The 27,148-nt window shown below is 51.7% G+C and overlaps 1 protein-coding gene across 1 annotated transcript in view; it reads right to left on the minus strand.

The window, feature by feature from the left end:
• The window catches only part of ADAMTS14 (ADAM metallopeptidase with thrombospondin type 1 motif 14), a 29,047-nt gene extending 1,905 nt beyond the window's left edge, over positions 1–27,142 (minus strand). The window contains exons 1-18 of the mRNA XM_031064464.1: positions 27,038–27,142; positions 20,287–20,443; positions 19,424–19,620; positions 11,750–11,833; positions 9,700–9,847; positions 6,752–6,857; positions 6,511–6,654; positions 5,817–5,949; positions 5,582–5,695; positions 5,263–5,411; positions 4,460–4,635; positions 3,097–3,230; positions 2,098–2,221; positions 1,908–1,988; positions 1,594–1,757; positions 1,018–1,183; positions 154–286; positions 4–23 (exon numbers count right to left, since the gene is read on the minus strand). Of these exons, the coding sequence (XP_030920324.1) occupies positions 4–23; positions 154–286; positions 1,018–1,183; positions 1,594–1,757; positions 1,908–1,988; positions 2,098–2,221; positions 3,097–3,230; positions 4,460–4,635; positions 5,263–5,411; positions 5,582–5,695; positions 5,817–5,949; positions 6,511–6,654; positions 6,752–6,857; positions 9,700–9,847; positions 11,750–11,833; positions 19,424–19,620; positions 20,287–20,443; positions 27,038–27,079 (2,272 nt within the window). The 5' untranslated portion in view covers positions 27,080–27,142. The remainder of the gene's footprint in view (positions 1–3; positions 24–153; positions 287–1,017; positions 1,184–1,593; positions 1,758–1,907; positions 1,989–2,097; positions 2,222–3,096; positions 3,231–4,459; positions 4,636–5,262; positions 5,412–5,581; positions 5,696–5,816; positions 5,950–6,510; positions 6,655–6,751; positions 6,858–9,699; positions 9,848–11,749; positions 11,834–19,423; positions 19,621–20,286; positions 20,444–27,037) is intronic.
• Between the last annotated feature and the right edge of the window lie 6 nt (positions 27,143–27,148).

Raw genomic sequence — 27,148 nt, forward strand, 5'->3', positions numbered from 1 at the left:
CGCCCCACTCCTCAGCCACCCACCTGCCAGCGGGGGGAGATGGACAAGGAGAAGGCGTTTGAGGTGATGCTTATACTGGAAACGCTCCCAATCCAACCCCAAACTGCCCCTACGAGGAGTGGGAGCACCTCAGGCCACACAGAGAGGACTTACATGGGCTGGGAGCATTCCTGGAGGTTGCAGCGCCTCCGGATTGGCTTTGGTTTCTTGCTGTTGTCACAGAAGTTCCTATGCACCATCCGGTTGTCGCTTTTCCGACGGCAGCCGTACTTGGTGTACTGGATGCCTGAGGGGGCACAGTGTGGGCAGTGAGGTGATGGGTGTGGGAGACCCTCCAGAATCCCCCAGGTCCTTCTTCTGCCTCATATGCTGCTGGGATATCCTGCATATCCCACATATCCTGCTGGGATATCCTGCATATCCCACATATCCTGCTGGGATATGTGCTCTGAGATGTCACCACTCAGGTAGAACCCAAGGTTTGCTGACAATGCTTGTGTGGCTGCTGGATCTACCCCCAGGGTCCCAAGGCTGCTGTGGAGGGCAGATATCCCGTGGAAAGTGTCCCAGCCCATGGCAGGGGTTTGGGCCAGGTGGCCTTTAAAGGTTCCTTCCAACCCAAAGCACTCTGATCCCCAGAGCACAAGGTGCTCCCCACAACCTGAGGGTCAGATCCCAGTGGCTGTATGGAAACAAGGCTTTCACCAGCAAACCTCACACCTACTTCTGTGCAAACTTTAGTAGTGCTCATCTTCAAAATCACTGTTTCTTGGCTCAAATCCAGTTAAAAACAGCCAAGGAATTCAAAAATCCTAGCAGGTCCATGAATAGACAGACAAAGGTACACACACACAAACATGCAAGCCTGTTTCTCTAAGAAATCCAGCTAAATGCTCACTTGAACTGCTCTGCAACAATTTCTCCATGCCAGAGATGCCCCAAGGGGCTCACACACCATCTACCATATCCAAGCACCCCCCAAGCATGCCCTGTAGGCTGTTATGAAGAGGAAGTTACCTCCTCCACATGCCTTGGAGCACTGGGACCAGCTCTTGAGGGCCCACTCGTAGGAATCCATCTCCTCCAGCAGGACATTGTTATTTCCAATCATGGGCAGCAGGTCCTCGTGGATGATGTACCTGTACATGAGGCTGCTCCTCACCTCCTCCTCCTGAGGGACCACCTGCAGGCACAGAGGGAGCAGTCAGAGAGGGGCAAGAATGATGCCATGGGAAAGGGACCACGTGGCAAGGTGGCCTCCACCCAAAACTGGGACACGGGGAGCACAGACCTGCCATTCCCTGCACGTCCAGGGAGCCCAATCTCTAATTCCCCACATACCAGCATAACCAAAATGGGATTTGGAGTCGTAAGCAATTGCTGCAGAGCAAAATGCAGCAACACATCCTTGTGCCATTCCCTCATACAGCTCATCACCCCTTGCTTTCGGCTGGCTCATTCCCTGGATTTAATGACATGCCCTCTTCCTACATTCACATCCTCCCATCACCTGCCACATCACACCTCAGGCCAGCTTCCCTGTCTGTGACAGTGGTCCCCAAGCCCCCCAGAGCACGTGCCAGCCAGGCTTACCAGAACACTGATGGCCTCGTGCAGGGGACCGCTGGTTTTCAGGCTCTCCTTGCCTTGTTCCACCGCGTATTCCCACTCCAAGCCCATCTCAATGAACACTTGGCTTTTGGCTTCTTGGCCCTTGGCATTCAGGATGAAGTTCCCTGTGGCTTGATTCTTAACAGCTGGAGGAGAAAGGAGATATTTTCAATATCATTCCCTCTGGTAACTCGCTTTGGAGGGTGGGAATGACCTAAACAAGACCCTCTTTGGTGGGAATTATGAGAGAAGGGTTGGGAAAGGGTGAAGGGAGAGGTGCACTAGGGCATGCTCACCGATGCTGTGGGGTGCTGGCTCCATCTCCTCTATCTGAAGGTGCCTTGCTCCAGCTGGGATCTCAAACATCTTCAAAACACCTGAAAGGGAGGGAAGAAGGATGGAGGGAAGAGCAAGAGCAGGTTTTCTCCAACTGGACACACGAATCCAGCTGGTGAGTCTGCTTCCAAGCCCACCCACCCCTCTCACCTGGCTGCTTGGGTGTCTTGGCCAACGTGCCCTTCACCGTCCGGCAGTGGGAATTGTCCCCTCCGCAGACCCCACACTTGTCATCCTGCTTCAGGGAGCCAACCTCCTTGTCACAGCCGACGTGCTGGCACCCGGGGGACGAGAGGACAAGCCTGGGGTTACATGCCTGCAGCCCAGCCTAGGGTACAGCCCTGCAGCCCAGCCCAGGGTTACAGCCCTGTGGCAACCCAGGGCATTGGGAATATTTCTCTGTCTGCTCTGGGGTGCCCCAAGCCCCAGGGGAGCACTGACTTTGATCCTCATTCATGGAGAAAGTTTCCTAAACTCCAGAATAGACTAGAATCCACTAGGGTGTGAAGTAGATTGTAAAGAGTAGTGTAAGTGTATCACTTGCTGAGAAATTTAGGTTTTGGGATTTTTAGTGTGTTGTGGATGGAAGCAAGATGGAGGGCACAGGGTGTCATCCTGGGTTTCTTCTTCATGATGCTTCTTCCTCCTTCTCCATGGGTTTGGGTGGCATTTTGTAATTGGGCAGAAAAGTCCCCATTGCAGCCCTTTGGGATCAGTTATTGGGTTAAAAAGTGAAAATAATCTAGGTGCCAGCTCTTAATTGGATAGTTTAGCTTTAAAAGCCCTTGGAACAAGAGATTGGCCATTTTGTGGTGCTTTTCCAGCGCGCTGAGCCTGGTGTGGACAGCGTGCAAAACTCTGTATAAGACAACAATAAGCAAGAACCTGAAGACCAAAAAAATCCAGTGCATCTCTCTTTCCTGACACAAAACTGCTCCAGGAGGGTCTCCCCTGACAGGGGAGCCCCCAGGGAGGGCCCAGCCAGAGTCCCAGAAGTCGGGGAATCAGCAACAGGGCCCAGCCCATCGCTCTGCCATCCCCTTCGCTGCACACAGGCTTGGTCCCCAGGGGAAAAACCTGTGCCCCTAAGGGGCTGAGCTCCCTCCTGGCCAGGGAGGGCACAGGGACAGCCCCACAGGAGCTCCTCACCAGGCACTCGCCCCGGACGCAGACGCTGTAGGGGTCTCGGTAGCTGCAGCGGGTCCCGTCGTGAACGACCTGGTTCATGAACACCACGTCCCCCGTGCCCTCAGACTGGCAGATCAGCTCACACTTCTGAGCATCTGTGGCACAGGAAAAGGGAAGGGGGAGAAAAAGAGAGGTGGGGGGAAAAAAGGAGTTGTGGGAAGGGGGAGAAAAAGGAGTTGTGGAAATTCATTAGGGTGAGTGAAGGCAGAAACTCATCTCAGCTTGTACCCCTGAGCACAGCCACAATTCCAAAGGCCAGGATATTCATGTGGCTGATCTCCCAAGACCATTTGCACCTCTAGAGCCTGCACTTTTGCCTGGTACACTCAGGAAATTAAGGGAAGGACAGGACACACTACATGAGGCTGCAATGCAAGTAGGCAGCTCTGCTCTGGAGACAGGCTGGGAGAGCTGGGGGTGTTCAGCCTGGAGAAGAGAAGGCTCCAGGGAAACTTAAGAGCCCCTTCCAGTGCCTGAAGGGGCTCCAAGAAAGCTGGAGAGGGACTTTGGACAGGAAGAAATGTGTGACACATTAAACCCCATAATGGGGTTTAACCATAGAGTAATAAGTCCTGGATAAATCATTTGAAAAGATTTTTTTTACCCCCATGAAACTTTCCACAAGAAAGAATAAAGTTGTGGGAAGCTTTCTCTACAAGGGGAGGGAAAATTCATTTTGTCTAGGATGAAAATTGTATAAATTCCCACCCAAAGAAGCCGCAGATGGGAGATGGGACAAAGGAATATGAAAAGGTGGATGCTCACAAAGGCAGGTTTTTGTAAGGGAGACTCCAGTAAGAATTGGAAGGAGTACAAAAGGTTCTCCACAGGAGAATGATGGTGAGAAGCAACTCCCTGGAAAATATTTAATTCTGAGCACAAGCATCCTTCAGCTTGTGAAGACTGGAAATGGCTTCAAACTGTCAGAAGGTAGGGTTAGATGGGGTATTGGGAAGAAACTCTGTATTGTGAGGGTGGGGAGGCCCTGGCACAGGGTGCCCGGAGGAGCTGTGGCTGCCCCTGGATCCCCGGAAGCGTTCTACCAACTGTGAGTAAGCTGGTCTAGTGGAAGGTGTCCCTGCCCACGGCTGCAGGGGTGGAATGAGAACATCTTTAAGGTCCCTTCCAACCCTTCTATGATTTTAAAAGGCTGCCTGCCTGATGTCGGCTCATTGCACAACAGTTTCCAGCTCAGGAGCTTCCCACCATCCAAAATCTGTGCAGCTGGCACAGTCTCCCTCCCAGGGTGATGGCCACCAGGGCTGAGTCCTCTGGAGGAATCTGGCTGCTGCTCCTTTGCCAGGACCCCCACGCCACCACTCACCGTCATGGTGCTCGTAGGGAAGCCAGGAGTGTTTGCTGTTCTGGTGGGTGTAGTAGGAGTTGCGCTTGGAGCACTGCTGGGCACGGAAATCCTGGAAGGGCCCTGGGCACTCCTCGGCATTGCACACCTGGTACTCGTAGGTGGCTCCCGGGCACGGGCGCCCTCCGTATGCTGGGCTGCAAAACAAACCCAGTGGCTGGTGAGAGGGCTGGAGAGGGGATGGTGCTCAACCCCAGCACGGCTCAGTGCCCGAACACACAGCACAGTGTGGCAGTCATATTTTCTGGAAAAATCCCTTCACCCAGGATTTTTCTCCTGGGAAGCTGACAAGCCTCAGAGAAAAAGGGAAACAATAATTATCTGATTGCTTCTCCTGTGTTTCGCCGCTTTGGAATGTGTTTGGAGATTGTTTATCCAACAGGTGGTTGTTTCATCGGTTTCATGTGAGTTGTTTTGATTTATTGGCCAATCAGTGCCAAGCTGTGTCAGGACTCTGGAAAGAGTCATGAGTTTTCATTATTATCTTTTTAGCCCTCTGTAAGTATCCTTTCTGTATTCTTTAGTAAAGTTTAGTATAGTATTCTTTTATGTAATATAGTATCATAAAATAATACATTGGCCTTCTGAGAACATGGAGCCAGATTCATCATTCCTGCCTTCATCGGGGCACCCCGCAAATAAAACAGCACAGCTCCTACAGGAACAGATGTCCCCATCCCTGCCTACAAGGGGAAGAGCCAGGAATCCCCAGCTCGTGGGCACTTCCAGCGGGGAGAAGGGAGGGAGGCAGAGCCCAGACGTACGGCGGGTTGTCGCAGCTCCGGCTGCGGGACCGCACGCCTCCCCCGCAGGTCCTGGAGCACGAGCCGAACTTGGACCAGGAGCTCCAGCTGCCATCCTGGCTGTAAGGCTGCTCCGACGTCTTCCAGATGCAGTGGCCCTTGAAGCACCACTGGAAGGGAGGAGAAGGAATGAGTTCCAGGCCTCCTCCAAAGTGCTCTGCACCAGTGGAGAGCCCTCCTGCACCCACAGCACTACAGAAAGGGTACAGCACGGGAGGAAGGTGCCCTTCATGGTGCCCTCGGACACATCCCTCCCACAGGAAGCAGCACCAGCCCCTACCTTGCCAGGAGAGCACTCGGTGCCATCCAAGGGCGGCCCCTTCTTGGTCTTGCAGAAGTAGGGGTTGTCCGGGTGGCTGCACCACAGCTGCTTGCAGGGGTCGAAGGTGCGGAACTGGGGAGCACAGAGGAGCTGGGCTGGGACAGCAGCAGCGAGTGCCAGCAGGCTGGTGGCAGCCAGGCTGGCTGGGGACCCTGGGGAGGGGGGACAGCGTGTCCATGCAGCCCCTACTCACCGCCGTGCAGGTCTTGTAGCCCACGCCGAAGTCGAAGCGGCACTGCTCGTCCATGGAATAATTAATTCCTGGCAGCTCGGGTAGTGTGGGCCACTGGTGCTCAAAGGGGTCATCCAGGAGGCAGTCGTAGGAGCTGCAGAGTCAGACAGAGGATTTCCTTCTGTCACCCCACCCCTCAGCTCCAGGCCGCTCTCCAAATTCAGCGACTGAGAAATCTGAATTATCATGGACACCCAGACTGGCTTGGGTCAGAATGGTCCTTCAAGGCCATAGAGTTCCACCCCCCTGCCATGGGCAGGGACACCTTCCATTAAACCAGGTTGCCCCAAGCCCCAGTGTCCAACCTGGCCTTGGACACTTCCAGGGATCCTGGGGCAGCCACAGCCTTTCTGGGCAGCCTGTGCCAGGGCCTCACCTCCCTCATAGGAAAGAACTTTTTCCCAATATCCCATCTAACCCTACTCTCTGTCAGTGGGAAGCCATTCCCCCTTGTCCAAAGTCCCTCTCTGGAGCCTTTGGGCACTGCAAGAGGCTCCAAGGCCTCCCTGCAGCCTTCTGTCCTCCAGGCCGAACAGCTGTGGGTGTTCCAGCCTGTCTCCAGAGGCCCTCCAGACCTGGGAGCCCCTGTGGGTACCAAAAGCCCCCAGTGTGGGTCTGAGGGGAGGCCGTGCCCCCCCAGCTGGAAGGGGCGTACTGGATGTAGCGGTTGAGCTCCTGCTTGCTGCAGCGGGACCAGTGGTAGCGGTGGAAGGCGGCCTGCACCAGCGGCGCCATGATGCTCCCCATGCTGGTCTCGTCGGCGCAGCGGTTGCCCTGCCCGTCGTGCTCCATGCCCAGCCTGGAGGGGAAGATCCCAAGGGATTCACAGCTGCAGCAGCACCTTTTTAAAGGGAGGGGCACCACCGCAGCCAGCTCTCTCTGCCCCCAGGACTTACACGTGCCCGGTCTCGTGGGCCACCACGAAGGCCGAGGAGAAGCCGTCCTCGTGGTTGAGAGTGCAGCTGCGGAGAGGGTGGCACATCCCTGTCACCGGAGCGTAGCCTGGGGCAAAGACAGGAGGGAAGGACAGAGGAGGAGAGGAGAGAGAAAACCTTTGAGAGAGGAGGGGAAAAAATGAAAAATTAAGAGAAAAAAAAGAAACCCACAAATGCATAACCTGGCTTCACTGCAGCAGAGAACAGAGGGGAAGGCGCTAAAGAGGAGGGGCTGCCCAGGTCACTTGGGTGGCAGCCCAAGGACTGGCTCACCAGTGTGTGCCAAAAGCCAGCAGAGGTTGCTGTGGGGCTTGCTGGCACCACTGTGCCCTTGTGCCAACACACCTGGGCGGGCAGGAGGGCAGGAACAGCACCTGCAACACCCTGCCAGCGTGGGTGGCCATGGCCTCCCAGCCCAGGAATGGCCTCCCCCGCATTCTTCTTCATTTAAAACAAATAAAGAAGGAAAATGAGAGAGGAAAAAAGGCACGAGGCTCTCCCCAGAGCCCTGCCAAAACCACAGCCCTGCTCCCCACGGGGCACACCCGCACATGCACCCGCCCCAGCCCCAGGACCCAGCCCTCGATCAAGTGCAGTGCAGTGGGGCAGCTGTGGGCAGAGGAATCTTCCCCAGCCCAGGCAGCAACACATCACCTCCATTTTGGTCACTTTTCCTTTCTTTTTCACTTTATTTCTGCCCAATTCAATTAACTTGTTGGCACACTCCAGAATTTACTCCCCAAAGTTTTTTTTATGTGTGTTGGTTTTTTTGGAGGCTGACCCTTTTTGGCATCAAGGGAGTTAGTGAAGGGAGGACTTAAAGGTCAGAGAGGCAAAAGCAGGGCAGGACCATGCTGGATAACTGTGCCCTGGGGACTGGGATGCTGGAAGGGGAGAGCTCAGCCAGCCAGGAGTGGGCAGCAGCAGGACAGGGGTGCTGATGAGCTGAGGGAGATGCACATCCCTACAAACCATGGGGTCCACAGAGCCCCCCATCCTTGTGGGATACTTGATCCACACCAAGTCACTCCCATAATGGGGTTTAACCACAGAGTAATAAATCAAGCCCTGGATAAATCACTTGAAAAGATTTTTTTTACCCCCATGAAACTTTCCACAAGAAAGAATAAAGCTGTGGGAAGCTTTCTCTACAAGGGGAAGGCAAATTCATTTTGTCTAGGATAAAAATTGGATAAATCCCCACCCAAAGAAGCCGCAGATGGGACAAAGGAATATGAAAAGGTGGATGCTCACAAAGGCAGGTTTTTGTGAGGAAGACTCCAGTCTCCAGTAAGAATTGGAAGGAGTACAAAAGGTTCTCCACAGGAGAATGATGGTGAGAAGCAACTACCTGGAAAATATTTAATTCTGAGCACAAGCACCCTTCAGCCCAGGCCAGAACACCCTCTGTGCCACCCACTGCAGAGGGACAAGACCTCTACAGCAGCAATTAAAATTCACAGCCCATCTGTCCACTGCTATTCTCTTCAAAGGGCATATTTGGGATAATGTGGTGCCACACTCTGGTCCTTCATTCCACGCACCCCTGAGCTTAACAGGGTGTTGGGGGTCCACAAGGACTTTGTTTTGGGGAAAAGAGGCAAGAGCAAGCACGGTGTTACTGTTCCAGCAGCCCAATCAGAGGGAAATTCCCAGTGGATGAGGAGCTGCTTGTGCCATGCAGCACAGCCAGGCAAGGACACGGGGATTCTGCAGGAAGTCCTGGAGGTGTGTGACAAGCAGAGAGCCAGATCCACAGGGAAAAGGGGAAGGAGCTGCTGCAAGGAGCACCCCTAGAGCAGGGCTACTCCAGGGATCTCACGACTCCTTCCCACCAAGGGGCAGCCAAGGGAGCCTCCCCCTTCTGCCAAAAAAGGTCCTCTCACCAATGCCTTTGGACACAGTCACTTTGCCAGGAAGGGTCTAGAAAAACGAAACAAAAGCTGGTATCGCACCTGTGTGACTCTGGACAAGGAGACCAGGACAGGCCACCAGCTTGGCACAACCCAAGGCCTGCTACTTGGTGGCCACAGGACCACTGGCACACTCAGGAGGGTTTCCAGCTGGATATCTCCTGAGGTTCATCTCCTGCTGAGAGGGATCCTTCTCAGAGAGGTCATCCAAGTTAGGACAGGTTTCCTTCTCCACCTTTCCTTCCTCCTGTGCACACCAGGAGGACCTGTGCTACAGATCAGGGTGACAATACCCACCCCATCCACGGCATCAGATGGAGTCTCCTGACGGAAATCCAGATCTGGCCACCAGCGTGGAAAGGAGGAGATGGGAATTTGGAAGCAGCAGGCTCAGAACTGGGAAAGTCACCTCTCTCCTGGTAACATCAAAGCACCTGTTTTCCTAATGGAGCCATGAAACATCAGAAGGCTTTCCTGAACATTTTTATTAGCAAGGCCTCCAACTTCTCAGAGCACACCAGCACAACCTCTGCACCAAAAGGGTGAGAGATGCCTGCAGTAGAACTTCTTCTTTGGCCCAGGGTTTATTGAATGCTCCCATGTCCAAGAAATAAATCCATATATAAAAGGTTTTAAAGGTCCTCCAGAGGATAGAATAAATTGATTGTCCCCATGGGGCTTCCTGTGGTATTTCATTTTTTTTATCTTATTTTTATATTTTTAAGGCATTTTGGGCCAATGGTAAATGAAATCAAAGAGCAGGAGAATAAATAAATAAAGACATTTTATCCGTTCAGGCTGACGCTCTGGATTAATTCTCTGTCTCTCTCTTCTTCATCAAGTGAAGAAAAAAAACCCAATGATTTTTATAACCTTTTTCTGGACCTCACTGGCCAAGAAACTGTGCTCGCAAGGAAATCCTCTCACCCCTCGCTGGCTTTTCCCCCCGGGCAGACTGCACATACCTGATCGAGACAAATACAGTACCTTGCATACCTGCAGGCCCAAAATCTTGCCTGGTGAGGAAGACGGCGTGGTCGTGGTGCTCGGCGTGCGCGGGGTCGGGGCGCTGCTGCGAGTGCGCCCAGCGGCACACCTGCTCCAGGCTGCGCGACGGATTGCCCCGCTCGATCAGGCTCACCGACTGCAGGGAGAACAAGGAGAAACCCGCTGCTGGGCAGGGCAGGAGCAGCTGCTGCCCTTCCCCTGCAAGCCAGGGAGGTGTCGTCCCAAGTGGGGTGGTTTGGGGAAGAAGATGGGAAACACAAGCATTTCCTTCACTCTCCCAAATCTTCACGCATTCTCCTTCATGCCCGGCAGCTGTCAGGAGCTGGAGCTCCAAACTGAGAGAGGGTAGAGGTATCTTCCTCTCCTTCTCTCTCCTTCTCCTCCCTCTCCTCCTCATCTCCCAAGTGGGAGACAAGAAGCTTGTCCTGGATCGCCAAGCAAACTGTATTCTATTTGCCATCTGTGTGGCAGCTGTCTTCTGTTCAGTGGGCAGTTTTCCTTATCTCTTCCACAACCAATCTGCCCTCCTGGGGACATCTGCTGATAACAGGCTGTTGAATGTCACTGCATGACTGATAAGAACTACAGCATCCCCCTGGGAGATGTGAGCCCAGAGGGAGGGGCCAAGCATTGCTACCCAGATATAATCTGAGATTCTGGAATAACTGCACGGTTTTTCTCCACGAGATTCCCCAGAGGAACAGTAGCTACCTTTTCCTCCTGGATCTTCAGAGGAAGACTACATCCTTCTCTACAGATCCTCCTTGCTCCAACAGAACCACACCTGATACTTCAGAAAAAGTTTGTTTTTCCCCACTGCCATATCTTTGCCTGAAAGCCCCTTAATTTCAAATTTATAGCAATTTGGAGGTGGGAGGGGGTTACATTTTCCATTTCAGGGGAGGCTCATGCCTTCCTTAGCACACTCCTGTCTTTCCAAACTAAGACAAAGCTGCAGGAGGACTCGCTCAGGAAGCATCATACCCAAACAGTGAGCTGAGATCTCTCCTGGATTCAAACATCCATTCCTTATTTTCTACATCGTCCCCTGAACCTGAGAAGTGACGTAACTGGACAAAGCAGCTGCCTCCAGAGCTGGCTTTGGGGAGGATAAATCATCCCTAACAGAACCTGGCAGCTCCCACCCCACTGCATCACCACAGCTCTGAATCCCTTCCCCTCCTCAAATCCACCTCCAGCCCAGAGCACAAACGTCACTGGGATGAAGCCAAATGGATTGTTGGCTTTCTCAGCTAGAGATGATGCCCCTGGTCCCATGGAAGCCTCCAAAAATGGGCCAGCCTCCATCCTTATCCCTGCTCCTCAGAACCATCCCTGGATCTCCAGGATGTGTTGGGTTTCTGCCAGCCAAGCATATTTCTATAATAAGGAAGTTTTTTTCCAAGACCTAACCAGTCTTATTTGCAGATCACACACACACAGAGACATCACTGTGTTGAGTCATTAACACCCTTGCTAGAACACTTCCTGTGGGACAGGGGCTTGCCCCAAAAAAGTACAGAAAATCACATTGTTTTAAAGAAAAGTCTGGCTGCTGTGCTCAAACAAGCCTTAAAAAGTAAGTGCAGCCTGAGAAACCACAGGAAAACTTCTCAGGAAACCTTCCCACGCTTTTGCTGGCCATGCCCAAGCCACACGAGAGCTACAGGACAGCCAGGGAGATGAGTCAAGGGGATCCCAACCTCAGCTTCTCCTCACTAATGTCCAGCTCCTCTCAGTGAGGGAAGCCACCTCTACAGAGCTCACCTACAGAGCTCTGGGGAAGCCTCTGCAGTTTTCCCCAAATCCCAGAGCAAGCAGGTAACAGCAGATCACAGCCACCCACCTCCCTTGGGGGCTATCCAGGCCCTCAGCCCCCAAAATCCAGGCTAAGGAAGGTTCAAATTCACCCCTGCTCAGCACAGTTGTCACCTGGGCTCTGACAACTGCCACGTTTTCCCAAGGCTGGGCTTACCTAAGTGCTAAATAAACATCAGAGCATGTCCCGCTCTAACGCGCGCCCGAGCGCCGGATTTACCTGGCGATATCCCACCATGATCATCCTGACCAGCACGATGTTGATGTGCACGCCCAGCGACTCGTCGTGGTAAATCTCATCCACCTGAGGAAGGGAGCGTGAGAAACAGCTACTCACTTTTCATAGTTCAGGAGGGTTTATTAAACCTTATCAAAAATACAGCAGGAGACTGAATAAAGAAAAATGTTACGGCGCTGGGAGCAAAAGGTTTTCCCCGCCATGTGCTCAGCCCCCTCACAATGGAGGATTTCCCCTTTTTAACCCTTTAACCCCTCCCAAAGTTGTGTCCATCAACCCCTTGTTCACTGTCCAGTGGTGGAGATCTCTTCCTCAAATCCTGATTGGAGGCCAGGCGTTCCATAGTGACAAGCCAGCCCTCCCAGATGTCCCAGCTCCCGTTGTCCCTTGATAACCACACGAAGGGGTACAACACAACTATAAATCTATAAACTTTTCTGTGATATTTGTCCATTACTTGTGAGAGTCAATCATGGCATTACTCATCTATCACAGGAGGGAAATCCAACAGGGAAGGAGTTAAGGCCATCCCAGCTCTCAAGCCCCTCCTGTCCTCCACGCTCCCACGTTCCACACCCTCCCAGGCTTTCCAAGACCAGGTGCAAAGATGTCATCCCCCTCCTCCCACCGTGGGGAGGGGTTTTTCCCCCATTTTCCCACGTGTAACAAGCACAAAGCCAAAAAGCCAAGCTGGAATAAGCCAAAGTTTCCCCAGGAATGGCTCAGATGGTCAATGACATCACCCATTCCCATCAAGGGCTGCGTTTCCTCCACCACATTTCTCAATGAGCCGTTGGAATATGAATCCCTCAGAGGGATGGAAATGCTCCAGACTCCAGCACCCAAAGGAAAATACAGCTTTTTGATACAATCCTTTGCCTCTCCCCAAAGCCAGGGCTTTCCTCAGTTGAGTCAAACCTGACCTGTGGCTCCAGAAATCCCAGGAGAAGGCAACACAATGGAGAGAACAGGGAGGGCTCATGAGTCAATGAGATTTTTACCATCCTCAGCTATTAAAAATGACCTTGCAAAGGAAATAACCAGCTACAACCTCTTCCTTCTGCGTTTCCAGGATGAATAAACAAATTCTACTCCCAAATGCTACCAAGAGAGTAGGACACCCAGATGGGAGGAGAGAGCCGAGCTCAGTGACATGGAGAGAGGCACAGAGTGGGCAACCACTGAAGGCATTAGGTACCCTGCTTTGGCTTTTGCTTACTGTTCACAGCAATACTTAAAATGCATGCCACAAACATAAAGGGAGAAATAATAAACCCTGCCGTAAGGAGCATGTGATTTGGAAAAGCAGAGGCAGGCAGAGGGGGAGAGAAGGGAATGAAACACAAAGGCAAAGTCTTCACAGCAGCAGTTGGCACTTGGAGCTGGCCATATATATTTGAAACCCACGTGAGACCCTGCACCTCCTGCAAAGCATGTGGGAAAACACAGCCCAGGGAACAAAAACACCCTGGTTTTTGAGAATGGGGCTTCCTTTTTCCTAAAAGGTCTCTCAAATGAACAGTTCCACAAATTGGGTTTCACTGCAGAAGTCAAAGAGACTGAATTAAGACAATTTTTAATATCCACTAGAATTCATATTTTAATTAAAATACACTTTTTTGGCTTTGCCCAAGGAGGGACTAATTTGCCTCAGCTCTATCATACCCTTCCAGACTAGATGAAGGTTATAACGTCAGATTTATGGATCTTTTCTATTTTTTCCTCCATTCCCCCATTCCCATATGGGGTTTTCCAATTTTACATCAAGGGTTGGGTGACAACTACCCTTTTACTGCTGCCCAAGCCCATGTCAGCCACTCCCCAGTGTTGTACAAGCCCCCCATTTTCCAGCCTGGGATTCCATTTGAAATACCCACTCGGGCCATTTTTAAACCCAAAACCCCAGTGTTAACCTTTTCCCCATGACACCCAACACTCCCATGGGGTGCCTCTGAGCCATGCAGAGAGGTAATGCAGATCCTGAGCCTTGAATGCAGCAAAATCGATTATAAAAAATAAAAATTAATCAATGAACTGCCAGTCCATCCCCATTAATGCACCCCTTTGGATGCAGAAGCTGCAAGAGCCGCTGGGTATTTTATCCATCAGTGTGGAAAGATAATGCTGGTCAACCCATCCTCAGCTCATCCCTGCTTTCTGTGGGGGCAATGCCCCTTCACCCTCCCCCTTTTGTAAGAATAATGAGGATGTGATGGATTTTTTCTGATGCCAACCCTACTTTTTGGGGATGTGCACGGAAGGGTGGAAGGTCACGCAGTGCTGCAGCTGCAAACATTACTCAGGCCTCCAGACCCACTGAGGTGTGAAGGATCCAGCCCAGCAAGGAGCTGCAGCTCCTCAGGGATGTCAGGCTGCATTTTAGCATGTAGGAGGCTTTGGCACCTCAGAAAAATCCCACATCCTAAGTTTGATCCCTTACAAAAATATTGGTAATATGGCAGGGTGGGAAAGCAGGGAGAGAGGGAGAAATTCAAGCCATGCTTGAAGAGATGCAGAGCTGGGGGGTGGTGTGGGGAACAGGACAGGAAACACAACCATTTCCTTCACTCTCCCAAATCTTCACGAATTCTCCTTCACCCCCAGGAGCTGGAGCTCCAAACTGAGAGAGGGGAGGGTTAGATGGGATATTGGGAAAGAACTGAGGGAGGTGAGGCCCTGGCACAGGCTGCCCAGAGAAGATGTGGCTGCCCCATCCCTGGAAGTGTCCAAGGTCAGGTTTGATTGGCCTTGGAGCAACCTGGGATGGTGGAAGGTGCCCCTGCCCATGGCAGGGGGGAGGAATGCAATGAGCTTTCATCTCCCTCGCAAACCACTCCATGATTTTAAGATTCTATGGTCACCCACCAGCGCTCTGCTGCTTGCTGCCTGCTCCTGAGGGACCCCTCAATCCATCAGGATGAGCCACGTTCCTGCCCTAGGGACCTCTGTACCAGCCACAACCTGACCTTGCTGTGACTGGGAGCATCACGTGGAGCAGCACAGACCTCTCCCTTCCCAGCTGCACAGGGTATTTTGCCAGGATGCTCAGTAGATCCTGCTGTGTTATTCCAAGATGGGATTTAATTCCATAAATCTTCCTTATAAAGCAGTGCTGAATCCCACTCTGCTTCAGCTCACAGGGGCCTGGTGCTCCCTCAGTATGGTACTCCATTTCAGCCCTCCCTGGTGCTCCATTTCAGCCTCTGAAATGAAGAGTTAACCCAAAGCCCAGCCCCTGTTTAGTCCAGGGTTTAGGCAGGGATCTGCACCTGACAGATACCAGCTCAGCAGTGACCTTTAGGGTTAATTCAGAAAGCAGATGTGGAACCAGACTGCCCAAGGCTACAGACTTCCCTCCACAGCCGGATAGAAATAATTGATTGAGGGGGGAAAAAGAATCATATCTAAAGGGCTTGGTGCTGGCTGCTGCCAGGGCTGTGACCCACAGGCCCCAAATTTTGGGGCAGGGGGGAACATCAGCAGGGCCAGCTTCCCCCAAGTGCTCCAGGGCCTGTGGAAGAAGTGGGGATGGAGCTGGAGGGGCCAAGCATCACCTTGGAAATGGGAATTCACCTGGAGAGAAATGGGAATTCACCCGTGCAGGCTTGGCACAACTCCCCCTGCCCTCTGCAGATGTCAGTGTCTTCAGAGAAACCCCTTCCCCCAAAAACAGTTGTTCAGCAAAGGGCTCCAGTAAAAAATAGCAATTTTTATAACCCACATCCCTGAAGCCATGGGATAAAGACCTTTTTATCCCTCTCATCCATGCTCAGCCTGTTTCACACCGTCGTCTGGCAAGAAATGCTCTCCTCTCTCATTTAAAATGGAATTTTCCCACCTGTGAACAGCCCAGCCCTTAAAGCTCGCTGTGAGTTAAGGGTAAACCACAGGAACAGCCACCCCACAGGACTGCCCCCAAACCCTGCAGCACCAAGGAGGCAGTAGCTTTGTATTACAGTGACAGGAACATTACACCCCGAGAGCAGGGCAGGCTGCCTCCCCAAATCCCTGCAAACCCCGAGCCTGCAGCCCCAGACACCAGATCCCGACAGCAAAACCGCACTGGCAACGAGGTCTAGACCTCGCTGTTCTTCAGGGAAGGAAAACAAAGGGAGAGACACGAGAAGAATTTGCCAGAGCAGCAGAATAGCTGACATTTCAAAACGCCGGGATCGCTTACTCGGAACAGCCAAGTCATCTTTAAACTCCTTTCCTTTTATTCCCTCGCCCGGTTTTTAAGCTGGTGGATTCACCCTGAGCCTCTCTGCTGGGGCTGGGGGGTTAGGAAGGGAGGGGAATGTCCCCCTTACCACATTTTTGGGCTTTGCACAATGCATAATGTCACCTCTGTGAGGGCTGACCCACATTATCTGTGGGGAGGAGCAGAGGAAGGGGAGAATTGTTCTGCAAGGGCAAGAGTGTATTTGATCAGAGCTCTCTACAGAACAAGGCATGTTGTCCCAAAAAAAAAAATAGCAACAAACATGTAAGCCTATACAGAGGGTAGGGAAAAGTGCATGGACACATGAGAGACATCAGAGGTATTTTTGTTATTACCAGTTACCAAGGAAGTGGCTCATAAACCCCTCACCTAAGGAAAAAAACATACACAGGTTAAAATTAAAGCTGGAGGTTTAATTTTTGTTCCCAAACCACCTCTTCTGTGGGGTCTCAGTAGCACTCTTTGTTGCTCTGCCCTTGGGAACAATAATTTCAGCTGGAGCCAGGCAAGTCCCAGCCTGGAGAGGGCTCTGACTCATGGGGTTTCCCTAGTAACCCGAAACAATGGGAAAACACCAAGAACCTTTGCATCCTTAACCAAATCATGGGCAACGTGAGACAAAAGCCCAGGAACCCAGTTGAGGCCAGGGCCAGGTTTAACAGAGCCACAGCTTGGCTTCTCCCCTCCAAGTGGAGCCACCCCCAGACCTGAAAGGATCAGGGATGAGCAGAGGGAAGTCTGGTGGAGAAAACCAAGAAGCCCAGCTCCCTGAAGGCAAGAGACTGGAAAGCAGAGCTGAGCACTGAATATTTCCTCTCCTCTTCCTTTTCCAAGGTGCTGGATCCCCTCCTGGTTCCCAGCCCTTGATCTCAGCAGCCACCATGGCTGGGGGATCCCAATTTTCCTTCTGTAGCATCACAACCCCTGCCACAGGCAGCAAGCAGGAGAGGGGAATGGCTCTCCAGAGCCACCACATCACCCAACATTCATCCCAAGAGCCCAACAGACCAGGTTTGGTTAGGTGGACACAGAAAAGCTCAGCTCAGAGCAGAGATAAGCTCAGCTACTGTTGGCAGAGGGGGAGCTGTGCCTTTCCCACTCACTCCAACCTGACCCCAAATTCCTGGGCAGCATCTGAGCCAAGAAGGGAAGGGCAGGCTGGGAATGCAGGCTGGGAGCTAGCAGGGAAGGCAGGCTGCCTGCAGGGAAGCTCTTAGGTGCACAAAAGGAGCAGTCATCCTCATGTCAGCCTCCCGGGATGGACACAGCGCCCTTCACTGAAAAGCATCCACATCTCTGGCAATGAAATAAGGGCTGTGGGGTTTGTTTCTTTTCATAAAAAACCTCCTCCGTGACAAATCATTTATCACCAAGCTTCAGCCGACACAGAGTTCCTAATAAAGGGTTTTGTGTCTTGGGAAGAGCCCCGGGACCCTACCTACAGCAGAGCTGGGAAGGGATGCGCGTCCCACTGCTCCCTCGGCACTCAGGGGAGACCTCAGGAAAAGCCAGGAGAGTTTATCATTACTTCCAAACCCGTTGCCCCCTTTCCTGGGGATATATCTTGACAGGAGAGCTCCTAGACAGGAAAACTTGTTCCTTGACATACTCCAGCCCAGCTCGTTAAGTCCTTCCCTCGTTAGAGGGCTGGCCAAGCCTCTCATCCTTCTTCCCTTTGCCTCCAACTAATGGGATTAATGTTCAGCTGTGTGGTCCCAGCAGGCTCCTCCTCTCTCCCTCCCTCTGCCACCCAGGCCAGAAAGCAGGACTCTCTTTTTTCTGCTGAATCGGGTGTTTTAAGGCAATCTGAGCCGGTAAGGAAACGAGGCGGCGCCAAGGGAAGAGGAGGCGGACGGAGGTCACGGCAAAGCTGGAAAGAAAACGCACTAAAAACCAGAAAGAAAGAAGGGGAAGGGGGTGGGGGGGTGAATATACAGCAGGAAATAATACTTGGGGGGAAGTATTTGTTGCCTGTATTATCCTGGGGCTTCCCCCCCCTCATTAAAGTCTCCAGCGCCGCCTTTAATTGAATAGGCAGCGGGTCCTCCCTTCTCCCAGCGTAGCATCCCGCGCATTCACTCCCTGAAAAGTCCTGCCCGCGGGGTAGGAACCATGAAATGCGCCTGAAAACCGACCTTTTGATTAGAGCTGACAATCCCCGGGCGTTCAAACTGGCCATCCCGACCCCCCTTCCCCCCCGGGATCCGAAAGGAAAAATGACATCATCTCCGACCCCCCGCAACGTGGGAAGAGCCGGAGGGCAGAGCAGGGAACCTGGTGGCTTCCCCCTGGCAGGAGGATTTAATGTTCGGAAAGTGAATTTTAGTGATGCTGAGAGCAGAGGGATAACATGCCAGAGAATAAAACTTTGTTATGAAGGTGTTTTCTTCTTCAACACTTTCCCTATGCAGGACCAGCCACTTCACTCATCCTTCACCTCATCACCCTCTAATCCCACAAATCCTCCCCCCACCCATGTTGATAATTTCCCCCTTCGTTGCCAGCCACGTGGCAGAAATAATGTCCAAAGCAACAACCAAGCACCCAAGAGCATCTTTATAACTTGGCCATTCCAGAGCTGGTTGAGCCTTTTGAACATTTTCCACCACTATGTCAAGGAACACTTAAAGAAAAGTAAATAAATAGAGGTGATAATAAAGCATGGAGAACAAAACGAAACTGGGAGAGAGGAAGAGATCCTTGAGCATAGACCTTATTTGCAGACATTCAGATGCTGGAGGGGCAAACCTCCCTCAAGATGATTGGATGAATAAATATTGATCCTTCCACATGGCTCAGGACTTGGGGAATATGGATGTTTTTATCTTAGAAAGGAATGAAAAGGGGTGTAAGGTACCACCACAGGCTGCCCCATGCCTCAGAGTGAGGAAGGGTGCAGGAACTGTAAAGCTGCTCTAAACTCCTTTTCAAACATATCCTGAATGGTTATCCAGGTGCAAAAAGCTCCTGAAAACCTATAAAAATATTTCCTCTACCAACAAATGGTATTCAGAATAAATCATGAACATCATCACTGCAAAACAAATTACAGATATTGTAATTTCTAACTAAGTAAGCCACGACTATTCTCTTTTCTAGCATTTCTTGAGACTTCAGTGATGAGGAGGAAACGTTCTCAGCCAGGATGAACTTTTGGACTCAGGTGACAGACAGTGACAGCACCAACACGCCAGACCCTGCCACTGGCAAGGGGAAGGTGATGGAAATGACCATCAAAGGGCTCTGCTTTCCATCCCTCCAATTCCCACAGCTATTAAACACCAGAGCCGGCGGTGTGAAGGCACAGCCCTTCCTGCAGCACTGCTCCCCCTCCCAAACCCATGTCTTTTCCCAGGATAACAGATCTGCAGCACCAGAAGAGCACTAAAACCCAGGGAAGGGTGGGATCCACACCCCCCAGAGCCGAGCCTTACTATGTTCATGAGGGTGAGGACGTAGTTCTGGACGTGCTCCTTGCCATGGAAGCGCACCACGGAGTCATCCACGGCCAGCAGCACCTCGATGTTGTAGTCGTCCTTCCTGGCGTGGCGCCGCTTGCGCTCTGCGTCCCCCAGCCGCTCCGCCATCAGCTCCAGGGAATTGGGCAGCTCGCCCACCTGCACCCCGGGCCCTGGGCAGGAAAAGAAAGAGCCCTTGAGGTGATCTGACACCACGGTGATGCTCCACAGAAGTAGGAATTCAGGGAAAGCAGATATGAGATTTAACTCTAAAGGGATATTGAATTCCAGCTGGGTGCTGGTCCAGCTCACCCAGTGGCAGGTGAGCTCTGAATGGCTCTGAATTGGGAAGACCAGCACCAAAGGACATGTTAATGATTGGACTCGAGAACCTTAAAGTTTTTTTCCATACTAAATGATTCTATGATGCGTGAAAAAGTCAAATGGAGGCCACATTTCATAGAATCATCACAGAATGGTTTGGGTTGGAAGGGACCTTAGAGCTCATCCTGCTCCAGCCCCTGCCATGGCAGGGACACCTTCCACTGTCCCAGGCTGCTCCAAGCCCCATCCAGCCTGGCCTTGGACACTTCCAGGGATCCAGGGGCAGCCACAGCTTCTCTGGACAGCAACTTCCAGTACCTCAACACAGGTGATCAAAGCAAGACTGCAGCACCTCCAGCCCAGCATTTCCTTTCCTTCTTCTTGACTTTAGCAGTCAAACTGAGCCTAAAGCCACACGGTGAGATATACAAGGGCTCGTAGAAGGAGAAGTCCTCTCCCCAGGTGAAATATTTATTACCAATTGCTGGGATAGACTGGATTCCAGCAGCCCCTACCTTCGGGGTGGAGGTCGTGGGGCGGCTCAGCGCCGTCCTGCCGGATGGCCGAGCGCCGATAGACCACGTGGGCCCTGCCGTGCTCCTCTGTGTCCTGCTGGCCCCTCTCCAGGGGCTCGATGAAAAACTCGTTGCTGTCTGTCCGAATCAGGCCAGCCTGGACTCCACAAAGAAACAAGGAAAAGGGGGGGAAAAATGGTGTGGTTTATGTAAGTGTAGGGGGACATACACACAGTATGCTCGTTAAAGATTGCTGCAGAGCACGCACAAAGGGGAATGGCATCCCAAATAATCTTGTTTTGATCCTACTCCATGACACCAGGATGGTTCTAATGCCATGTTCATCTATGACAACCCTTAATTTCTCCTGTAGATGGGGGGAAAAAAAGTAAGGAAAAACCAAGCAACAAAAAAAAACCCAACCTGGCTGCAATTCAATTTGTGTCTTTATATGGCAACAAAACTCTGTTCTGCCTCATCTATGAGTTGTGCTGGACCCTGAACTCAGGGATACAAGGCTGAAGGGGCTCCCAAGACACTCCTGAGCCTCCCTGAACCCTCCCCATTCCATTCCCACAGCGCCTTTAGGATATCTGCTATTTCACTGACACAACGAGCTGCAACAAGAAGGAAAGAGAAACCATTCTCTCTGCCCCACAAAGTACTTGGGAATTAACGCAGGGGAACCCCGTTGGGGCAGAAGCTGGAAAGCATTACAACTCCACCTCCCAAACACAGGGAAGATGAATGACAGGGCAAACATCGCTGGAAATGTTGTCCTGGCTACTGACCTGCTCCTAATTAACACCAAGCTCCCATCAAATCCCCCTTACATCAGCCTGAGCGCTCACACCCCGCAGCGCCGGCCGGCTCAGACCTCGGGCAAGGAAAAGGATCACCAGGATTTGGCTCCTCTCCCAGGGCAGCCCCCCCAGCTCGGCATTTTTCCCAGCTCCCTCCATGGCGCACGCGCGCGTTCCTTCCTCCGGCGCTGCCCGCTGCTGAGGGGCTGCCTGGAAAGCGCCAGCAGAACATTTGGATCTGGTCTTGGAGCAAAGCCTCCAGCAGCGTGGACCTACTGGACAGAGACCTCGTAAGGGTGTTGGGGTGTTGGAATGGTCCTCATCAAATAAAATAAAATAAAATAAAAGTAAAATATGTATAGAGATGTACTTCGGACAGAGGCTGGGGCTCTTCCAAACCCACCTGGCTCTTTGGGTCCCCTTCGTGTTCACATCCCATTGGATTCATCAGGCCATGGCCAACATGGCTCTGTTGGATTCCACCAAACTTCCTGCTCCACTTGGGTTTCATTAACTGCTTAACTCTGCCGCAAAGCGGGGTTTTGGCTGCTTTTGTTTTACCTCCTTCCTGAGGAATCCAAGTCCTTGCCTGACACACGTATCTCAGGGTCTTCCCACAGGGGACACCCAGGTCAAACCAGGGCAGCCAGGGATTGTGCCCCCCACCCTCAGCCAAGGAGATGAAGAACACAGCCAGGTTTAACCAGGGGCACCAGGCAGGGTGGTGGTGAGGAGGCATAGACCAAGCCAGGGAGTTAAACCACCAGTCAGCTTCAGTGATGGGGCAGGGCACAGAATCACGGAATCCTTTAGGTTGGAAAAGCTCTCCAAGATCATCGAGTCCAACCATTGACCCAGCACTGCCAAGGCCACCACTAAACCACATCCCCAAGTGCCACATTTATACATTTTTTCAATCCCTCCAGGGATAGGGAACACAAGCCTGTGCCCAGGTCTCACAATCCCTTCCATGAAGAAATTCCCCTAATTTCCAGCTCCAAAACATTGCCCTTCATTATACAATAAGAGAAGGAGCAGAAGCAGCCCCTGCCCCAGGAGGAGCTCTTCTGGGACACCACTACCCCCTCCCAGCCCTGCCACGGGGCGTTTCACTCGGGGCCAGGCACCCCAAAGCCGGTTTATGGGTTTAGGGCCAAAGCCGGGTCTTGCTGAGTCAGGCGGCCGGAGGAAAGCCGTGCTGGATTAAAACCTGAAAGAGCCTGGTCCCAAGCCACAGCCCACTTGGGTTTGAGCTGCTCTACAGCTCGTGACTAATTATATCTGGCTCAAGGAATAAAGCAGCCCAGACTTTCTCCCAAAGGCGGGATGCAGCGTGCCGCCGACTCCGGGGATGACCGAGGGCAAAGGGGACAACGCTGGGATTTTTGTGTCCATCTGATCAGAGCGGCCCAAGAAATGAAACAGAAGCTGCAGTGGTCACCCTGGCACTCACAAAAATAAATCAAAAAACCAAAACAACCCAAAAGACACCATTGCAAGAGGCACGCATCAACCTGCCTGCTCACAAAGAGGAGCAGCTCAGGTTGTGTTTCAGCATTTTGGGAGGCAGTAGAGTTGTAACAGTAGAGAGGCAGCAGAAAAGGTCAGATGCCACCCAAAAAGTCCCACTCAGCTTCTCTTGGGCTTTTTCCAAGAGTTCAATCCCATCCTCAGTGATCAATTAGCCATATGCTTCCTACCCTTGATTTTAATTTGGTTTAATAATACCAAATCTAATTAAATCAATTGGCGGGACTATTACCACTGCTTTTCCTAGCATGAGGTGCTGTTTGCAGCTCTCAGTGAAGGTACTTCCCAACTAGAAAATGGCCCTTTAAAGACAATTCCACTGCAAAGAGGGAAAACATACACCAAACTCACTCCTGCCAGCTCACAGAGGGTGAAGTGTCTTCTCCAGCTCTGCCGTGCCTCCCCAGGCTAAGGGAGAGATGAACTCCTGCCTCACTAAGGGGACTCCCCAGGACCCTGAGTAAGAGACTCCTCCTCCACTGCTGGGTAAAAAGCTCCAGCTCCCACAGGAATTCAGGAAATTCTGACACTTAACACAGCTGAGAGGTGGAAAATTTAATAAAGCTGCTGCACTCGACCAGGGAAGCTAACAGCAGGGGGAAATCCAGCTGCATGTACAGGATGTATTTTTCCTGTAAGATTCACACATAATTTGGACAAAAAGTCCTAGAAAACCAGGCAGTGTGAAAACAGACACCACGGATAACAGCACTCCCCTTCCATCCAGAGGGCATCAGGCATGATCCAAAGGTGCTCTATCACTATTTTCGTGCCTCTCTGCAGCACAGGCTTTGCAGCCCATCAAACACAACACTTTGCCTTCCTTGACTCCTTTTCCCTGCTTTTCGTGCCCAGGTGAGAGGTTTTTGGGGTGGCTACAGACCAGGCTTTGCCAGGTGAGCTCAAATGTAGCTCCTGGTGGAGTGAGGACATGAAGACACGCTCAGCACTAATTAATTAATTGGGTTTTCAGCCCCAACAGGGCCTGGTTTGCATCTCACTGCCAGAACTTGGGATTATCACCCAGGAGAAAAGCCCTCATATCCATATTACACCCACACCAGCTGAGGCCAGTGGGATCTATGTGACCAAAGGGACATCTCACACCCTTTTCCTCCCCAAAATGAACCCTACAGCTCAGGATCTGCAAGGAAAATCCTGGAAGACCAAGCCACCCTTTTTTCAGTGGGGCATCATTTTGGGAGGCTGTTTCTCCCTCCCTTCCCTATTAATTACTGTTGCTGAGGGCTTTTGTGTCCTGCTTATCTGCTGCCACCCATCTGAAGCAAGCCAGGGCCACGGGGATGGAAAATGCTGGCTCTACAGTTTGCAGCACTACGGCAAATCACCCCAGGGCAAAGCCAGGCACACAAATATGGTGTCTGTGGGTGATAATCCTTCACCCATCCCTGCAAACCAGCACAGCAGGAAGGAAGCAAGGTCGATCACACGCTGCTGAGGCCGGCAGGGAATAATCTGGGATGCCTCCACTGCAGCGAGACGTGTCCGCCGGCGGAGATTCCTGCCTAACGCTACTTTACCAGCCAGGAATTCGGTGGCTTAGATCAGCTTGGAAATTACATGATGGGCCACAGCACCTTCCCACCCTGGTACGAGACGCCCTTGCAGAATACACAAGGCCAGATTCTCACGCGTGGGTGCCTGCAGGGAACGACAGCCACGGAAGGTGCCACGGCTTTGGCGTCTGGGAAAAGCATCGGCTCGCTTGCACGGCTAAATAAGGATTTAGGAAAGACTTTGGGTGGACTCTCTTCTTCAAGAGCTGGGTTCAGGTTTTGGGGTTTTTTCCTTCCTCTCCTGCATTCCCCCCACTGTTATTTATAATCTCGGTCTCCGTTTATACACGGCCTAATCTCTCTGTGTACACAGCCCTCATCCGCAGCATCCCGGAGCGCTTCCTCTGCCCAGGAAGAGGCGGCCCCGCGCCTCCCACGCGCGCTATCCCGGGATGCAAAAGCCACAACCCCCTTCCAAAGGTCATGGACAACTCCCAGCTGAAGTCCACAGCAATTCCAGGGTCCTTGCTCATGGAAGAGTTTCCTCCAGCCCATCAGCAACATTCCCAGCCACGTGCATCCCTCCCAGGTGCTCTGCTGCTTCTCAGGTCATCAGCATCATCCTCCCAGCCCATCCACACCCAGAACCAGGATTCGGTTCCATTTCTTGCTCTGTTTCCTAAATCAAGCTCTTTTCACTGCTTTTAGGGAATCCTCTTGATCTCCTCACTCCTCCAAAGCTGAGATCCTGAGCAGATTGAAGATGTCAGACTCACTTAAGCCAGAGGGCCATACGGCAGAAAACCCATGGAAAAGAGAAACCAGTCGTGGTGTTGGATGTATCACAAGGGCAAGGGAGCCAAGCACCTGCTTGTCCCCTCAGCCTCGTGTCCTCCACAAGACCAGCTCTGGAAATTCCTGGTGGAAGCCAGGATATTGATTTGTTGGCCACCCAGCAATAAATTTATTGTGGGAAATAGAAAAAAAAAATCCTTATCATGGGGAAAAAGCCACTTGTTCCTTTACACGGGCTTAAAAGGGTGGGCTTACCCATGGGTGGCAGGATATAGCTGCATAAACCCACATGGAAAAGCATCCTGTGGTACAAGCTACACCCTAACCCAGCTGGAGCAAGGGCAAAAAGAATGACAACCAACAAGGTGTGCAAGGAGCTGAGATGGGAAAACGTGGGGCTAAAGCCTAGGAAAGCCTGGAAAAATTAAATTAAAGCCTGCTTGGGATTGACACTAACAATAGAGCGGGCTCTGGGGAAGAAAATTCCCAGAGCTGTGCCACAGCAGGACACAGATCAGCTGCCAATGGCCTCCAGCATCCCTCAGCTCGTGATGCCAAAGGGAATGAGATCTGCCAGGGAACCTGCACGCTCCAAACCCTGCTCTCTGCTCCAGCCTCGGCACTCTCTGCTGCGTCTGTAGGAAATGCCTTTAAAGCTTCCAAGCCTGCCCACGCTGGCCAGCCCCAGCACAAAATCCGTGTCCCAGAGAAATGTCTGTGAGCCCACAGCCTCAGCCCATTCCCAAAAGGATGCTTCAAAAGGTGTGGATTACGTGCTAAAAAAACGTAATTCCTGTACGTAGGCGAAATACGTATTTCTAGCTGCGCTGCTCTATCATTTCTGCTTGTACAGTAGCATCAGGCGCTGTATAAAAAGAAAGGAATGCCAAATTGTTTGTGCTGCTGGCCAAAATCGGCTTAAGGAGCTCCCAGAATAAAGCAACTAAAAAAGAAATATATAAAAAAATTAAAAAAAAAAAAAGGCACAAAATAAGGCATTTCTTCCAACCCAGCAGTAAGTTTAAGTGGCACCAGGAGAAAACAGCAAACTCTGGCACCTCAAACAAGATTTAAATTGGCTCAAAGGAAATCTGAAGGGCAACGGGCCAAGGGTATTAAAAAATAAGCGCTTCCCCAAGCGTATCAAAAGTAGGGAACCCACAGGCAGAGCAGATGCTGGGGATAATGAGGTAACAGAGCCATTTAAAGGAATTAAAGCGCTGCGGCAGCAAGTTACTGATGCTGAACTGTGCTCAGAGAGCCAAGAGCCTCCGAGCCCCTGAGTGATTAGGAAGGAAAAAATAAAAATAAAAAGACATCCTCCTGCAAAAAGATGCTTGGTGGGAGCCAGACTGCAGCTAGCAGTGATTTCAGGAGGTGCTCCAGCTCACCCAGCATCATTTAAGAGGTGAGAAACGCAGAGGAAAAGTTTCCAGAGCAGTCCCAAGGTAAAGCACGGGTGGGCAAGGATGGAACAGCATCACCATGAGTGTGGGTGCCCGTCCCAGAGGCTGGGCACAGCCCATGGAGGCGACAGCATCTGGGCAGGAGGCACTCCAGGCGCAGGGCTGGCAAGTTTTCCAAGCCTTTTAAATAGAGATTGGTGCACAGACCGCCCTGATGGAGCAGGCAGGTAACACCCAGGGGAAAGGGGACCTGCTGCTGTCAAGGCCTAAAGGGCAACATATGGCACAGACACCTAAAGCATCACCCAAAAATCGGGTTTCAGGACATCAGGATTCATCTCTTAAGAGGAAACGGCACCAAGACAGCACAAAAAAAGCACCTGGGGTGGTTCTGCATGGGAGGCATTTAGGAAAGTGATAATTGTACGTTTTGTTTCTTTACACTGTCAGCGAGAAGAAAATGTTGTGAGAAGTATTCTGAAGGTTTTGTTCCGATTTTTATTACTCTTTCTTTTAGTTACTGTTAATAATTTCTTCTTTATACTCTAAAAAAGTTTCGAGCTTACTTTACCTTTCTCCTAATCCTGCCTCACAGCAAAAAGGTAAGTGATTATCCGGCACTAAAACCCACCACACCCAATAGCACACTAACCAGAAAATCTCGAAATTAACGAACCAAAACCACCAGCCCCCAGCTTACCAGCCCATCGCAGTTGCTGATGGCCACGGCAGCTCCGGGCATGCCGGAGATGTCACCGGTGAAAAGGCACCGCTGCTGGAGGGGTTCCCGGAACAGCACCTCGAAATCCTC

This window comes from Geospiza fortis, unplaced genomic scaffold (assembly GCF_000277835.1).
Source record: "Geospiza fortis unplaced genomic scaffold, GeoFor_1.0 scaffold48, whole genome shotgun sequence".
In the NCBI taxonomy this organism is placed as follows: Eukaryota; Metazoa; Chordata; class Aves; order Passeriformes; family Thraupidae; genus Geospiza; species Geospiza fortis.